General features: G+C 37.2%; 1 protein-coding gene across 2 annotated transcripts in view; it reads right to left on the minus strand.

Moving 5' to 3' along the window:
• The window catches only part of LOC146000089 (uncharacterized), a 216,517-nt gene that overhangs the window by 8,035 nt on the left and 189,989 nt on the right, over positions 1-18,493 (minus strand). Inside the window, exons 1-2 of one of the 2 annotated variants that reach the window (XM_083137421.1) lie at positions 6,882-7,036; positions 1,107-1,262 (exon numbers count right to left, since the gene is read on the minus strand). In XM_083137421.1, the coding sequence (XP_082993547.1) occupies positions 1,107-1,262; positions 6,882-6,965 (240 nt within the window). In that variant the 5' untranslated portion in view covers positions 6,966-7,036. Of the gene's footprint in view, positions 1-1,106; positions 1,263-6,881; positions 7,037-18,493 lie in introns of those variants that run through there. The other variant, XM_083137420.1, reaches the window with a different exon arrangement.

Here is an 18,493-nt window from a genome sequence, read left to right on the forward strand (position 1 = left end):
CTGAGTGTACTGGAGGCAAAATAAATGGGTGCTTAAGGAGCAAAAAGAGAAAAAATTGAAAGGAGTAAATGTGATAATAATGACTAGTATTAGCATTATTGCCAGTTTCGAAAAAAATACCCCCAAAATTTTCTGTCTCGCTTCTCTCGCATTGCCACTCAGTGTACAAGGGCGGATCGAAGAATTGGGGAACAGGGCGCTAAAAGTGACCTCTCCTGAAAACCTGTATAATTTTCTACAGATAACGGTAGATAATTTTGATAGTTCACATTTTGTGATAATATTACATACGAAAATGTAATAAAGAGTTTCTCATTGTCTTACCATTTACTTGATATTGTACCATTTTTCAACCCCCTTTTCTTAGTGATACACCCTTTTCTTTTTTGCACCCTGTGAAATTATTGACGCCAAGTTAAATTATGTTAATATTCTTGTAAGTTTTCAAAGAAATACATATAAAAAAATAACTGGAAAAAGAAACACGACGTAGGAACTTCTATTCACGCAATGCATCATACAACAACGGCATTGACAACGTACCGATTCAATTTTTATCTATACATCGAACTGTTTCTAATTTTCGTAGATTTTCTGACTATTTAGACAAATCGCTCAAAACGAGATTGCAAATTGAATAATCTTACAATATTAATGTCACAATTCAAGGGTGTTCGAGAAAAGGCACCTAAGTCCCAAAGTGCGATTTTCTTCTCTTTTTTTTAAAGTTTTACTGAATCAATTATAGAAAACGTAAGTAAAAATTTATATTGGGCATGTGTATAGATCCTAACACTGATGATCGAACATGTACATCAAGTGTGTAATGTTTAGTTTTAAAAAAATAAACAAAAACTGTCTGCTGTAATATTTATTTATTTATTTATTTAAGTGCTTTTTTCCAGAACAGCCTAGAATTATTACGAAATATAAATAAACTAAAAATCGGAAATATATATTGTGTTCAACATTTAATGCATCTACTAATTTGAACTTGTTACTACTAGGTTTAGTGCAGGATATTTATCCAAACTATTGGTTCATTCTTTAATTTATTCTTTGAATAATAGTAGTAATACGTTAAGGTATTTATGAATAAAACTTACAGTCCACGTTCCTTCAAGATCTTCATGTAAATCCATTCCACCGGTTACAGTAAATAAGCACTTGTTCAATTCAAATTTGACATCTCCAATGGTTATCAAAGGGTTCTCTGTTTTGCAGTCTCCAAATTCATTAATGACAGTTTTTATCCCTTTGCACTGGAAGTAAATAAACGAACATTCGAAATTGTATAGCCAGATTTTAAGCAGGAAAGTCACAGTCGAAAACGCAACTTAGTTTCTTTAAAAGTAGCAAACTTACCAGAAGTAAATGTAATGTTACTTGCACTATTTATTTATTCTGGAGAAGTGAAGATGAAACTGAGCCGAACATTTCTCGTTTTCAATAGTCTTACATCTAAACTTCAGTCTACATTTCGACTTGATCTTGGTAGGCAATATCTCAATCTTGTATCGATTAGCGAAATTATGATACAAAAGATAGAAATTTGTCTTTTTAACATTAAAAAACACAGATGACGAAGTGTTCTCAGGAGCCAGGGTTGTTTTTTTCTTCAATTTTTGGTGTAAGAAACCCATTAAAAGAAAGGCATGAATTCAACTAAGATAAAACTACTTTATGAAGTATGATCTTATAACAGTTAATTTATTAATTAATACAAGATTGAATTAAAAGTAATTATTTTTGTGCTGGAGTGGCCTTCACTACTATATCACCACAGATATTAAAATTTAGCTTTGAATTTTGCAGAAATTGATCATAGCTAGCAATATTTCACAAATGTTTAATATGTTGTTTTTTTTTATTCTGATTTACTTATACGCGTGAGAAAGAAAACATAAGAACATTAAGAAACACATAACATAACCTACTTGTTATTTAAAAATTTTTTTTTTGATTTTTTAATAAGTTACTCGAAATGTTAAAATAATTTGTATATATATTTTTAGAACTAAATTTGAAAATTTAGTATTATTCTACTCCTGCCTATAGCCAACCTATAATTAATCTGATTGGTTCTGTCTGAAGGTAAGTCACATTACAATTTCCTTTCGGATCGCATTTCCATGTATCTTACACTGTAATTCACCACTCGCAAACGAAACGACACTTTTACAACAATAATATTCGATTTTACAGACACCCAACACGTCCTCCAGCTAGTTTGAGGAAGTTCCTAAGAATATCATATCTTTCTCCTCTCTGTCACTTGTTGCTGCCCCTAGAGCAGCATAAATACTTGCAAGCTAGATATACTTCTTAATCGCTATAGACTTGGAAATAATTGCTCTGGAGGATAATCTTTATCATCATTAATTAGCATTTGAATCCCATTTCACTACACAAAATTTCATCTTTGTAGCAAATATAGTTTCATAAATTACGAAATAGATTTACCAATATATCAGAACCTGGTATTCTTTCAGTCTACTAAATTATGTCATTGACGTTTCCGAGATAAAAACAGATATTGAAATATTTTATTGTTGACATCAACAAATGAGCACAGCAAACCCGCAAAATATCCTGGAATTAATTTCATACTTGAAATATCTTACGATATCTTAAGTTACACAATGTTAGCATTATATAATTCTGCGATATCGAATATTAAACTTTTATCGATTGTTCGTTTGACTGCTTAGACACACAGGCAATCAGATCGAGACACATTATACCGACTAAGGTTTAGTAAAAGATCAATGTTTCTGTCCATGGAACTTTGTTTCTATTTTTGGTAATTTCTTAGAAATCGATAGGTATCGATTCTTTCGATCGTTGACTTCGAGAGACCGAATATGAGTCTGTACAATATTTACAAGACTTTCATTGCACTAATTTTCGTATATCTACGAGTAACTCAAATTGTTTCTTAGATATCGAAACCTAAAAAGTGTGTTGATTCTTGATGTTAAATTGTTTCATCTCTACACACAAATGAACATGATAAACAAAATATTCAATGCTTCTTATAGAACTTCATTTGCAGAAAAATTTAGATCCTCAAATTTGCTACCTTTCAAAGGGCGGATTGACCGAGTTGAGATTTGTTGTGTTGAGCAATTATTTGGCATTCATTGTCAGTCCAACGAATCGTGGTTTTATAACTCTTCTGATTTCTGTGTTCTGGATAGTTGACTCGGAGGGACGGATTGACAGACACGAGCGGTGTATAAGGTTACATTTTATGGCTTTTGCTAAAATACGTCTCTCCCAACAATACTTTCTGTCAAGATCATATGAATTCACCTTGTAGATCGTAGCTATCAAACTTTTATCGTCTCTCAGTATCTTCAATTACTGTCAGGACTTGAATTGTTGTTTTAAGTCCACTTTATGCACAGTAAGGCTAATCGGGACTGGACCTACAGTTTAAAGTGGGATCCGAACTACCATGTGCCTCCACCGGGTATCGATTACAAGGCGACGACGCTACCACTGCGCCATCGTCAAGGCCTACTGTCAGGATTAAAGATACACAAGGTTCTTGCAACAATTTATATAACTGTTAGAATTTTTACATGTATAACCATATCCGGCATAAAGATTAAGTGAGTACAAAACTTCTATCGTGTGTATGTAAAAAGGTTACACAGATTCCTCTTTCTCATCGCTTAGTCGATAAGAAAGAAAAAATAATTATTACCTGCCTATTCGTTCAGTAAAACACCTACTCTTTCAAGAATTTCAAGCAACAATCGCTTGTTCAGATAATTCCATATTATCTCGGGAATCTCTGGAGCGAGCGAACGAAAACACGTCTCTGTAGTGATTCGAGAGGGCTCGACCAATGAACGTGTGATAGGGGAAGTGAGCGCATGAAGAGGAAAATGCGGCTGCAGCTACCAGCTGTTAGCAGCAATGTGTACTTCTTCACTCAGGCCACTCGGTTTCTCCCCTTCTCAACAGTTACGCGAAGCCTTGCTTCACAGATCCTCAGGATAGAGTATAGCAATATTATGAAATTTTCGAGAAAAGTTGTTCCGCCTTCTGTCCCAGTGTGGACGGCGGGTGGTTGTAGGCAGATTGCCATCACCAACAGTGTTGCCAACCTCGGCATGCTGAAAGCTTACAAGTATGATAAAGGGAGCCGTTCACTTGCATATAACGATTAACCTAACATAAGATAACTAAATAGCAACCGGCTTCTTGGCAGAGTGCGCAAGCATCAAGCCAGGTGTCCCAGCTTCGAACCCTGGTCAAGGAATGTGTTTATCCTGTTTATCGTTCATCCTCATGTTCTCGATTAGACTATAAGATAGAAAAACAACGTAAAATAAACCAAATAGAATTTGATGGAAACAGCTTCGTACAATCGGATTAAAATATATAGATACTCGAATTTGGACTCCGATTAAAAATTGACCAGTAGACCTAAATAAAAATAAGTGATATCAAAATGTAGCTTACTCAATTCTGCGTTAATCCATACTAACCAATTTTTTTCGAGTATGTCTTATATTTTTTATCGCCGTGAGAACAAAGAAGGGTATTTTTTTTAGTTTTGCAAACGATCGCACATTTTGAAATTCTATAAATAAAAAACGGCTTGTCCGATCGTGATGAAATTTTCGTATGGTGCAGGCAGAAAGGTTTTAAACACAACTCTTAATTTCCAGATTTTAAAAATTTGTCAAAAAAACCTTTATTAACAATTTTGCGAAACAACTTTCTCTTAGTATTGGGTAGTCCTACAAATACATTAGTATTGTTTTGAAACTTATTGCATCTGTTTTTAAAATCCATTTTCGTTATCAATTCATAGCTCTTTTCAGTTCTTACGGCGGGCGCTCCAGAAGCTGGCAGGGGAAGTGGGGAGCGGGGATTATGCAACAGACCAACCAGACAACAGCAGTGGCGCCGAGAGACACAACGCGGCGGGAAAAAGTACTACGTCAAACTCGTTCTACTGGCCGCTACGTTTCCTATCGTGCTGGATTGGTTGCTTTCCCGCTCCCCATTTCCCCTGCCAGCTTCTAGAGCGCCCGCCGTAAGAACTGAAAAGAGCTATCACATTGAGAAACCGATTTTACACAGATTTTTATTCAGCGGAGTAAAGATGAACGTGGAACGTGACAACACAGGAAACACCGACTCATAGTGCCAGCCCGCAGTTTCCGCTGTTCAACGGACATTGCTGTGTGGCATGGTACCACGTTCCAAGTACATCTTTACTCTGTGAATAAAAATATGTGTAAAATCGGTATCTCAATGTGAATTGATAACGGTATTGGATTTTATAAACAGATGCAAAGAACTTCAAAACAATACTAACATTGTATTTGTAGGACTACCTAATACTGGGAGAAAGTTGTTTCGCAAAATTGATTATAACGGTTTCTTGACAAATTTTAAAAATATGAAAATCAAGATTTCTTTTTAGAATTTTTGTGCCTCATTCATACTAAAATTTCGTCACGATCGGACAACCCGTTTTTGATTTATATAATTTCAAAAAGAGCGATCGTTTGCAAAACTCAAAGAAACCGGCCCTATTTTTGTTCTCACCAACATAAAAAATATAAGACATACTCGAAAAAAACATTGTTAGTATGATTAACTCAGAATTGAATACGCTAACTTTTGATATAACTTGTTTTTGATAGGTTTACTGGCTAGTTTTGAATTGGAGTCCAAACTTGGGTATCTATAACTTTTAATCCGATAGTAGATAAACAATAGACTACTTTCGATATCCCTCGCATTCAAAGGGTCTGAAGTTTGACACTCGGTGGAGACACACAGTGGTTCGGATCCCACCTTAAACAGAAAATTCAGTCCCGAATACTCTATCTGTGCAAAAAGTGGACTTAAAACAAATGTACTCAAACTTTCGATGTTAATGAAACAAATTTAAATTTGTGAAGTATGGTTCGATATATTAAGAACACTTTGGTTTGTTTGTTGAATTTTGTAGTATTCTTTGTCTTGCAGACCAACAGTTGTTGCTTATTCTTGATATATTTCTATCGTTTTCAAAACTTACTTGAGCGCATGAGTGTTCGATAAAATTGTTTATTGAAATATTTTAATAGCATAATATAATAAAAACGTTCATACCACAATTTAGTATTGGCATATCGTTATTTATTCTTTTTGATATATCTAAAATTGTCTCGAGGGCCGTACATAGAATGCGGTCAAGACTGGAACATGGGCTACTTTTCTCTGAGCAAGCTTCGAAAAACTTGTAATGAATTGAATGTTAAGCACCAATGCTAAACCAGTCAATCGTCCACAGGTCTGACAGAAATATTGGAATGGACTTTCATCTACATAGAATACTTCTGACCTAAAAATATCACCAAACTGTTCGTCTCGTAACTTTATTTTGATATGGTACATGACTTTGTTTGAAAGACTGAAAGTTATGTATGACCTTGAAATGACCCTAAAGGTCAAAATGTTTGGAGACATCCACCCTAGTATTTCTGACTGACCTATGACTGATTTATTTAACATGGGTGCCAATTATTAATATTCCATGCAGGTAAAATATTTTTTTAAACCTTTTCGCATCTTGGCTTATGTACTAAGAAAGGGCTGAATTTGAAACCGCATCTGTCACTTCTACAACATTTAATGTCCACTGAAATTCATAATACCAATAAGAATGCAGACCTTGTAAATGAGCAAATAGATCATCCAAACTAATGTTGACAATTGTTTTTAAATATGATATTCCAATCGCGCAATGTCCGAAACGGATGATTCTACGTAGCTACGAATTAACACAAAAGATTAATGTTCAAAAATCAATTATTAAGCAGATTGTTTTGATCAACTGATTACAAGTGTATATGAAAAAAACTCACTGTTGTAAAATGTTGATCCGCAATGTTAGCTAGAATGCAACAGGAGATGGTAATTGTGAAGAGCAGGAACCTTAGAACAGACATCTTCTCGCAGGCGTGATATAGCTACTTGTCCCGATCAGTTCGAACTTCTCTGAGAGCTGCAATTCCTCATTCGCTCAGTAACAAATGAATTGGCGTGATAACAATATTTCCGGCCAATAGATGAACTACCGAGATTGTTTTCTTGCATGTGTTGCATGTTCACCTGCAGAAATTCGAAACTGCGATCCTTCACACGACTGCTGTATGTATGCATGTATGTATGTATGTATGCATGCAATGTTGCCATCTCTGCCTTTTTGGAGCTATATCTGACCTCTGTGTACTGTTTCATAGTACCTAAGATCGAGAAGTCCTTCTACAGGTTTCCCTACGTTAAATGAAAGAAATCTACCCCTTTCAGCTTCCCATTGTCGAGACATGCATGTAACATGTACGTACCATAACTTCATACCTTTAAGAAAGAGGCTTCGGTCAAGTTTGGTGTCAATTTCATCACTTCTACTATTAAAGATAAGGATACAATAAAATATATCTATCACTAGGTACACTGTAGTGAAATGAGTGGACAAAAAGTGACTCACGCTTCAATACTCACATTTCAAAGGTGTGTCGTTTATTTTCAAGATTGACAACAGGCTTTCTTCCTCCGTTTTTGTAATAAAATTCCTCTTCTCTAGAACTGAACGCTTTTTCTTTCTCTTTGAAATGTAGAAGTAGAAAAGTTTATATAAAAAAGTACATACAAAATATTTCACTAATATTGTCTTGTGTAGAAACAAATATTTATGAGAGAATTAGAAAATGTTGTTAACAACTTGAGTTCTTCACAGGCTTGTAAATGCATCCCTACGCTCAACTGAAAATCTTTGATTAAGTGTGGAGTCCCTAGGAAGATGGAAATACATATATTATACACATTTTATAAATATATCCATTAATTCTAAATACAAATGGCTCCCTCGCATTTAAATGAGAACTGCTCTGATTTTGATCGATAGTTGATCAATATGTTGTTTCAAGTCCACTTTATGCACAGTAAGGCTAATCGGGACTGAACCTACAGTTTAAAGTGGGATCCGAACCACTTGTGCCTCCACCGGGTATCGAACCCAGGACCCCTTGATTACAAGGCGACAACGCTACCACTGCGCCATCGGGGAAGCCCTGCTCTGATTTTGGTACGAGTGGTCCGAGGCAGTAACGAACATTCCATACATCCAGAGATGGCATGCTACCACTATCTAGCTGGTATTCAACATTTCTGTCATCATAGTGAGTGTGAAGAGAAAGATCAAGTGTTATACATATATGCATAAATACGTATATACTTGAAATGAAGGGGTGACTGCTTGTTTTAAAACTCCCGCTACGACTGTAAAAGGGAGTGTACAGTAATGGAAAAAAAAAGTACCTTCCCCATAGAGCGTTAATACCAGTAGTCTTATGGGTATGGTGACCATACGTTCCGTTTTGACCGGGACAGTCCCGTTTCAGAGGCTTGTCCCGGTCGTCCCGTCGATATTATTAAAAACCACTATTTGTCCCGTTTTATAAAAGTCTACGAATTAGTATCAAAATCAAATCCAAATTTAAGAGATGTCTCATTTAAAAAAAAATGTTCATGGGAGTTTTTAAATAGCATCTTGGCTTCGCCATGGCAAAACAACCCTACTGTTTCAAGCACTTCATAACAGTCAAAATGTTCCGTTGTCGTCGAGAATATTCAAGCAGACAGTTGTACTGCTTTGTGTGTGTTCCGATATTTAAAGAGCAATAAATAGGCATGGCGTACGCGCAGTTTCAATACAAACCTGTAACAAGAATTTAAATTCTTGCATCTTGACACAAACTAAAAATAGGCTACAGATCTCGCGCTGTATGTCAGATATGTGGGGAGTTTCATGAACCGTTGGTGAAAAATAAAATTGTTCTCAAGAAGAAGAAGATCGATTCTTCTGATAAATACTTCTGGCACTCCTTAACTTCAACGTCGAACTAACATCAAAGTTGATCAGAAGAGACCAGAAACACTGTACATCACACCGAAATTATAATAATACCTTTGGACAACGGGATATCATATTTATGAAGTATCATTTATGTGATCCATACTTCAATAACAATAATTTTATAATTACCCTTACAGATATTTCCGAAAAGTTGGTGGGAGGGGAGGACTGACATTCTTGGGATGTCTCGTTTTTGGGACAAAATATTATGGTCACCTTACTTATCAGGGAAGTATTTTTTTTCTTTCCACGACTGTGCGCCACTAGGCCGAAGATCAATTCCATCTAGGAACCCAAACGTTTGACTTTGATCCATCGTCGTGATCACAATTGGGGTCTCGTTAGGAAATAAAATAACAATCTCCAATCTTCCAACTAATGTTGGCCATGGCAATGTTTTTCTGTTTTTTTTTGCTAGTAAATATGCATAGTAGTGCCATTATAGTAGTACCATTTGCCGATTACAATAATAAAAAAAAAACAATACACAGCGAATTCTTCGTTTCACATTATCACTTGCCTGTCATTGTTAGTTGATTATTAACTCCTCTATTCTAAGTTTGTATCAATTTCAAGTTATGCTTAGAGCTGGACATGCAGATTAAAGTTGGATCCAAACCACGATGCAATGATCCTCCACTGGAATCAAACAGGAAACCTTGAATCCAAGGCGACCACTACGCCATCGGTGAGGTAGTACACAGGTTAGCAAATTTTACATTCACAGACAGGGGCGTATATAGGACCCCCGCAAACCCCGCGATGCGGGGGGGGGGGGCGCACAGTAAGAATGATAAATTAAGTAAGACCGATAGTTCACAAACGTTTTCCATTCGGCTTTCAAATGTATTTTCAACCAAAAATACGAAGGACGTTCCGAAAGTAAGTTTCGTCATTTTTTCACAGGGAAGCTTTATTACAAGCAGAAGAATACAATGTCATAACAAAATGCAATCTTTTGGCTATTTTCCCACATAGTCGGCACCGACATTGATACATTTGTCGTACCGTGAAATCAATTTGAAGAAACCCTTCTGGTAAAAATCCGTGCCCAGCGATTTAAGGAAGTTCTTCACAGCCTGTTGCACCTCTTCGTTGCTTCCAAAGAGACGTCTCGATAGTGCTGACGTCAACGCAGAAAAAATGTGGAAGTCTGATGGGACAAGATCGGGGCTGTAGGCCGAGTGATTCAATCTCTCCCACCCCAGACGACGAATGTGTTCTGCAGTGACCCTTGCTGTGTGGGATCTTGCTTTGTCGACCAAGAACAAAACCGCTCGACTCAAGAGCAGTGGTCTCTTGTGTCAAATGGCGGATTTCAGTTTGCTTAGTGTGTGGCAATAGCGTGGCGCACTTCCATTTGTGACCACGTTTCCAGCACACGTCTTTCTGCCATACTGGTTTGTACTGGAATGAGCTCGAGCACGTCGGTCTGCTGCTTATATCTATTCTTCGGCACTCTGCGCATGCGCCAGCGCTCCTCTGCTTTCGCTCCTCCCATCGTCAATACAGGAAAGATTGTCCTTTGTTATGGCAATGTGTTTTCGCAATTTGTAATGCAGCTTCCCTGTGAAAAAATTGATGAAACTTATTTTCGGAATGTCCCTCGTATTATATTCTGTTCCTACAACTGGAAACATAAAATATTAATCGCTAAAAACTTAGAAAGTGAATTAGCCGATTAGAAGAAAACCTTCATTAGCTGAACGTCGCCGAAGGGTAGAAGACAGGAAACAAAATGCGCTTTCCTACCGTGTTTTAGATATTCTAGTAAATCAAGTAAACAATAGATTTCAGAGTATCAAATAAATCAAAGAAAGCTTCACCTTTTCAAGCCCCACACCCCTACAGTGAAATCCGCTACTAGCTTGTAGAAGAAATGTGAAGAAAATTTATGTTGCACTGTAGCTACAGAAATTGTTTGTTTTCGGAATATAGTGTCAACTGAAATTAAAAGAAGAAACATGTCCAACAACAGCGAAGTTGCAGAATTCCTCTTGATAGAAAACAAAATTCTGGCTAGTAGCATTCCTGACGTATGCACAGCTTCTACACTGTATTTGACCCTACCTGTGACATATTCATCAGTTGAGAGCCAGTTCGCTAAGCTTAAACTGGCCAAAAATTACTTGAGAAGCACAACGACAAGAGTCAGTTGAGTGGACTGGTGCTGTTGACCATCCAAAGCGATTGGGCTGGACTTCACCAAACTACCAAGAACTTGATTCCATCAAAAATGCAGAGGACTGGTAATGAGAATTTAACAATATCGTATTTGTTTTGTAACGGTGTATTTTCATATATAATTATCATATGTAATTTTTTACAGTTTGTCTGTTGTCTTAACCTTTCGTACCAGTTTTTACATTGATTCAAATTACACATATGTACTTTCTTATTTGTTTATACCTAATATAAATGTAGGCCTGGATTAATATTTTAGAAACGAAAGCTTTTTTTAAAAAAAACTAGTAGGTCCGTACAACTGAAAGTTGGGGGGGGGGGTGCGCAAAGCGTTTTAGTTACGATACTGTTCACAGACCATTCCAGGAATTCACTCGTAAATGTAAGATTGAGACTTCACAGGACCAAGGTCTCTCGATAAAATATTCAGACTGGCAACAGTGCGCCCCATCTAACAATATTGGGGGATTACCCGGAACACTACACCCCATTGACAATACTGCGGGATTACCCGCCAAGGGAAGGCTAGATCAATATCTCATTGGCCGTTGGTGCAAGCATAGGCGTACGCAGACCCTCTGATGAGGGGGTGCAAAAGCCTGATGAAAGTTCAGTCGAGAAAGAAAAACCTCATTATATCTCGCTGTTTAAGTTTCATTGTATTGATGCGTATATGTACTACATACATACATACTTATACTTATATATATATATATATATATATATATATATATACATATTATATATATAAAGCAGCAACATAAAGGCACCATAACAAAAAAAAATGTCTCTGAATTGTGTTGATGCATTTAAGACACAACTGATTAGCAGCAAGAGTCTGAAGTACTTTTAGCTCTTTTCAGTTCTTACTGCGGGCGCTCTAGAAGCTGGCAGGGGAAGTGCGGAGCGGGGAAGCGACCAATCCAGCACGATAAGAAACGTAGCGGCCAGTAGAACGAATTTCACGTAGTACTTTTCCCGGCCGCGTCGCGTCTCTCGGCGCCACTGCTGTTGTCTGGTTGGTCTGTTGCGTAATCCCCGCTCACCACTTCCCCTGCCAGCTTCTAGAGCGCCCGCCGTAAGAACTGAAATGAGCTATAGTAGTTGTAACGCCTCTCGCTGGCAATACACAATGGAATACAGAAAACAATAAAATTGCGAGCGAATCTTGCAAGAAAATTTTTAAATCCAAATTTTTACAAACTGAAGACAATATTGATTTAATATGGCGCTAGAGAATTCATGAGGCGCCATGGCATTCTCATTTACAATATTTTTCATTTAGATCGTTAGGAGCTCAGGGCCAACTCCTGTCGACCCCTAGCTACAGCTCTAAACTTGCAAGACTGTAAGAAAAGCAGATTTTACGAGCGAAGCAAGCAATAAAATTTTAGGAAATGTGTTTTTATTTGTATAAAATTTGATATCGAGGAGGAAAATTGCCCCTCTGTGCCCTCTGCAGGTGCTCTTGGCCGTCTGGAAGAAATAATGCAAGAAAGACGTGAAAAATAATTCCATCTTGAGTTTCCCTTTGTCCTGCTACTCTTAGATTCTTGCTTTCTTTTACATCAATGTTTGCCCCCCTAGAATTGATTTCCGTCCATGTTTAGGGAGGGACAATACCCCTGTGGTTGGAGCACTGCACCTCCTTCCCCCGTAGTTGCTTTGAACTTTAATCGGCTTGAAAATACTTAATTTTCTTTAAGAGTATAATATCGTTTAATAACGGCGATAAGATTCCTCTACACTAAATTTCTAGGTGAATGTAGGTTCATGGACGTCTGGAACAGGGGGGGAAGGATGGCCACACCTACCCCTTAGAAATTGAATGTCACACGTATAATTTGATTTCAGTCATAGTAATTTACATTAATGAGGTATTTTCAAATTCAAGTGATATTTTTGAAGGGGGCAATACTATTATCGGGGCAATATGCATCTTGGAAAAATACCTTGCATGTCCCTCCGCGGAAAAAAAATGCGGAATTCCATGATTAGGGGGACAATTAACCCCCGTGCGCACGCCTGTGCGTGCAAGTCGTAAGTCGCTAGTACCAATAGGTTATTGTTGGTGCGGCTTCTCATGAAGTTTTTGTTTGTTCTTCATGTGACGCTACAATGAAAGAGCAGACTTTCGTTTTGTGTGAAGGTGAGTGAAAATGCCATGCAAATATTTGAAAAAATGAACAAGTCTATGAGGAGCATGTTTTGATGAGTTTACAAGTGTTCAAGTTTCACCAGACATTTTCGAGGACTCTTAATCTGTTAAAGATGGACCCCACGCTCGAAGACCTTCATATTCGAAAACCGACAGCAATATGGAAGGAGTGCGAGATCTTGAGTTGAACTTGTTTTGTTGAGTTGAATATTGAACCACACCATGGCCCATCGCATTTTAACATAGGAATTAGGCATTGCCAATACTTGGGTGCTTCACCATGAAAATGCCCCTTGTCACATGGTGGTGTATGTGAATGAATATTTAGCTACAAACTACATTCTGTGGTACCTCATTCCCTCTATTTCCATGATATTAGTTCTTGTGGGTTTTCCTGTTGCCAAATTGAGAATCACCTCAAACGATGCAATGGCTAACGTTGATAAAGTTATAACAGATCAACTAAAGATGATTCCAGTTATTAACTTCCAGCACCGCCATAACGAGTGGGAGCAACGTTTCCGGCGGTGTATGTCCTCCAAAGGAAATTATTTTCAAGTAAATAAAATTGGTTCGTAGTTTGAACATATGTACAGAGGCATGTTGAAACAGTCGCATTACTTTATTGACATACCATTTTATTATTTCTGATCTAGAGTCTGATATTATTTCGTTCTGGAGAGTACACAGTTATAACAAAATAAATATGGAACTGGAAGAAGTAGGAGACAATTCAACGTTTGGTGTGGAACAGATAAGAAAAAATCTTCTACCCCAGAAAAAGAATATCCCACCATATTTTTATTTAACTGAAATACCATTACAGGCAGACTTTGATAGAGAGAAAAGTGTGGTTGTCCCATTACAATTACTCCCCCACCCACGAAAAAAGCAAATTTCGAGCGAAAATTGAAAAATAAGTCTTCTTTTCTCTTTTAAAAATGCTTACGTGGGCCGAGTTGACAAGATGTCTGAAAAATATATTCTCTCAGTTTCATCGCTGTGTTAGGAATATCTCTTTAAACCACGCTAATTCAATGTATAGCTGTAATTATGTGGTAGAGGGTATATCTGATAACCAGGGAACAGATTTATATGTAAATACATATTTATGTACGAAGTTGAAATTAATTATTATTTTATATTATCTTTGCGCATCATGGCATGTAGACAAGAAAACATAAGTTTTTATTTTCTATATTTGTACATATATTAGGTTTGGGCTCATATTTTACATATTTCAGTTATTTATACATATTATTTCCATATTTCAGAACATTTCTCAATATATACTCCATATTCGCGCAATAACTACATGCCCCGTGTGAGCGAAAGAGATGGGTATATTTCTTGTGAACAACTGACAAAGTCCGAAGTACATTTTTTAAGCCTCCCAACTGCTTGCCCTTGCTATTGCAAAACACTTGAAATTCCTGTTTATTTACGTCTTGTAATCAATGGGTCGGTTAAGGGGTGCTCACAAGGGTGTTTAATGACGCACCTGCGTCATGGGAATTTTTAGGGGGGACAAAATTTTATACCAATTCTATATATCTTCACACAAAAATGGGGAGGATTATTTCTTTGATTGACTTGTTATTGATTTTTAGTTTTGGTAATTATTCACAGTTTTTCTACCTACCTGTGGGTGATCGAGGTGGTGGAGGGGTTGAAATGAAACACCACCTCTTATGCCTTTAGACATTAGAATCGGTTTGGATGGGAGAGGGTTGTTCACATTAATACGTAAATTGTCGAGCAGACAAATTGTGAAGAAAAAGATTCAGTACACTAACAATGGCATGGCAGTGAGCCTGATCAGTTTTGTACGTTTTATGTTAGCAAACATGAAAGCGAGCATAAAGTACATAAGGTAAACATACATTGCTTAAATATGTCTGTATCATGTTGTTCAGCAAATTTTGTCTGACCAAAATAATTTGAGTAAATAATTAAGCAAAAAGGGGAGGGATCGAATGTTCTACCTTTTGGGGGGAGTGCGTCATAGGCCTTCCAGTTCCTTGAAAATAATTCTCAACCACCTTATAACTTAAATTTAGATGTTTCTTCCCGTACTGGATATGGCAACACTGTACTTCCACGTGTCTCGTGACATTGGGTTCATTGTTGCAGCTACTGAAACTCCATGAATTCCCATGGAACAATCTATCTGATAATTATCTGATTTTAAACAACGATCTTGTTGCCGAGGAAATACATAACATGTACAGCTCAAAAATACGTTTGCAGAGTGTCATGTTCTGGAGTAAGGATGTTGCGTTTCCTTATTAAGTCATGCAAGGGGGAAGTCCCTGAAAGGGTCTGTAATGGCTAACAAATAAAATATTTTTACACTGACTTGTCAAAGAGGAAAACAGATAAGGTATACTTCCGTTAAAAATGTAACGGAAGTACTTGAATACCCGTCAGTAAATACATGTCAACCAGTTATGATTTAAACCTACGTATCTGTATTATTTTTTGTTCCGTCATTTTATATTGAGGAAAAAAACGCCCCTTTTCCTTTCATCAGGCATAAGGTTGTATATTCATTTTTGATCCGTCATTTTCTATTGATAATAAAAAAAAAACCTTTTCCATTCATCAGGCATAAGGTTGTATACTTTCAAAGCATAAAATCGTTACTATTACTTCTTCTTCTTCTTCTAGTCGTCCACGTGGCGGAGTGGTTAGCACATCGCGCCACGACGCCAGGGGTCCCGGGTTCGAATCCCGGCCTGGGCATGGATCTTTATGAGTGTCCTTTCATCAATTTCATCATATCACCGTAAATTAGTCAAACGTGGCACAAAATGCGAAGTAAAATAAAGCAAATCAATCAATCAATTCTTCATCTTCTTCTTTAAAAATCCCAACCAAGAAATTAGAGCTATAGTGGGTGTTATAGCGGAGTAGCGGAAGTGATTGCTGCTACAACCTCTTCAAGCATTCCCATTGGCTGGTAGCTTTTTGGGGTAGTAAATAATCTGTGGTGGTTAGGTTAGGCAAATTGGGTTTGGTTCTCTTAGAAGAAGAAGACGACGAAAACTGGTTGTAGCTGCAATACCGATCGTAGCGGAAATGTGTTCAAATCAGCAGGCCTGGATGATGGGGGGGGGGGGGTTAAAGATTTGTAAAGGGCAACAAAATGGAATGATATTTTGAAATTTGTTTAAAGGATAAAGCCATAACCAAATATCTGACATAAGTTGGTCTAAATGTTATAAATGAATTTTACATGGAAAGGGAGAACCTCACGATGATGTTAGCCCAGAACTTCCACACATATTAATCTGGGTCTTTATAGGGACGGGGGGGGGGGGTAATTAATGGCTCCTGTTAAGATCTAATCTCTTCCCCTTTTTGTTCTACGCTGTTGAAACTTCTGCTGTAAACAATTAAAGGAGTGTGAAGGTATGAATTAACAAACTATATTATTATATACCACCCTCCCACCTACACACACACACACACACACACTGGGAAAAACTCTCAAATACCACAAATTATCTTCATTTCAATGGAAGACGAAGTTGTTCATATATTTTGGAGATATTCTACGTGAATCAAATTCGAATCACAATTTAATTCAGCACTTTACACAACGCTTTTAAATTTTTGAAAATTACATATTATTACAAAAAAATAATGCAAGTTTCTATCGTAGGATCAAAACTCATTGTTAATCTACAATTCAGGGTTTAATAGCGGGTATTCATTTAGGTTTTCCTTATCTTTTTATTAGGTTTCATCGTTTCCGAAAGAATCCTAATATCATTATTTATGAATGTGTTGCTTAACATTGGATATCAGAAATCCTCGTAAATTAAACAAGTATTCTCAAATGTTACTTACCAGTCTGCACACATGAGATATTCTAAGAAATCACTTAAACGTTTGGTGTTAACGTGGGAGGTCTACAGTTATGGGCGCATATATAGTTCACGTAAGGGGGGGGGGTCAACTTTTGGTATGATTATGGTTGCTATATTTCATAAGTAAAAATCCGTTACACTGCTGACCGGAAGCTTGTTGGGCAGGGGGAGGGGTGTGTGTGCTGGACCCGAAAAAGTTGTGTGTATGTATGTACCTATCCATTATCATATACTTCTTAAAACGAAACAGAAATCTACTTCGAAGTATATCATTAACCTTGCAATTCCTTTTCGGTGCCATAATGAACTAAGCTGCTATCTCACAATGTCGAAACTTTATTTGCAAACTGCGGACTGAACAGTGCGGGCAGCCAAGCACTGACTGTTTACAGTAAGCAGCTTACTATGCAATGGACGAGATCTGCAACTCAAATTCAGGCTCTGTCCGAAAGGTACGAAGTACAGACTTGAAGTATGGTCATCACGGAAGTGGTGTCACCTATAGTGCGGTTCGAAAGCGAGAAGTACACAAGCTATTGAGACCATATACCTCGGAAAACGGATCGTTGCAGACTTGGGTCACGTGATTTCCTCACTCGTTGTTCATTTGTTTGAAATCAAGGAGGTAGAAAGCCAGCACCACTTTTTTAGACCAGCAAGTTGTTTTTTGAACATTTGAAAATCCTATCTGATTTCTATGGTGAGAAACAAGTGTTTAAAACGCAGTGAAAACAAGGTGTCCTCAGTTTTATCTACTGATTGTATTTAGGCTTCATTCGAAGTGCATTTCGAAAGACTTTCACTTCCAGTTCACGACTTCAAGACCGCACTGCAAGACCATACTCGTAGGATGATTGAATCAAGTACGGTCTTGCACCTTTCGGACATGGCCTATATGTGCTGCTAGCAGACGACGGCGCTATCGTGAAGTCAAATATATTTGCAGAATCTTCTTGTAACTCGATAACTCTCGTATTATTGAGAGGGAGCGGTTCAATGTATGTACAGTTAGACTGTTTAGTAAAATGAGCATTTTAATATTACGCATTTAAATATAAATAAAGTTGAGAAAAGTATAGTCTTAATCATTTCTTCTTTCCCAATCGATTCCAGGACATTTTTGCATCCCGAAGAAACTATTCGGGACACCAGGACAAATGATATCATTCCGGGATTGTCCAGGAAAATCCTAGGTATGATCAGGCTATCAAAATCCAATCTGTCAACATTTTGACACACTGATCCAATGAATGAATGATAGCCATTTCACATTTTTGGAATAAGTTGTTTCAATTATTAAGTGTGTTGACTTTGTTCAGAGAAACGTTGAGTTTAATTCTA

Source organism: Lepisma saccharinum, chromosome 16, assembly GCF_977018435.1.
Source record: "Lepisma saccharinum chromosome 16, izLepSacc3.1, whole genome shotgun sequence".
Classification (NCBI taxonomy): Eukaryota; Metazoa; Arthropoda; class Insecta; order Zygentoma; family Lepismatidae; genus Lepisma; species Lepisma saccharinum.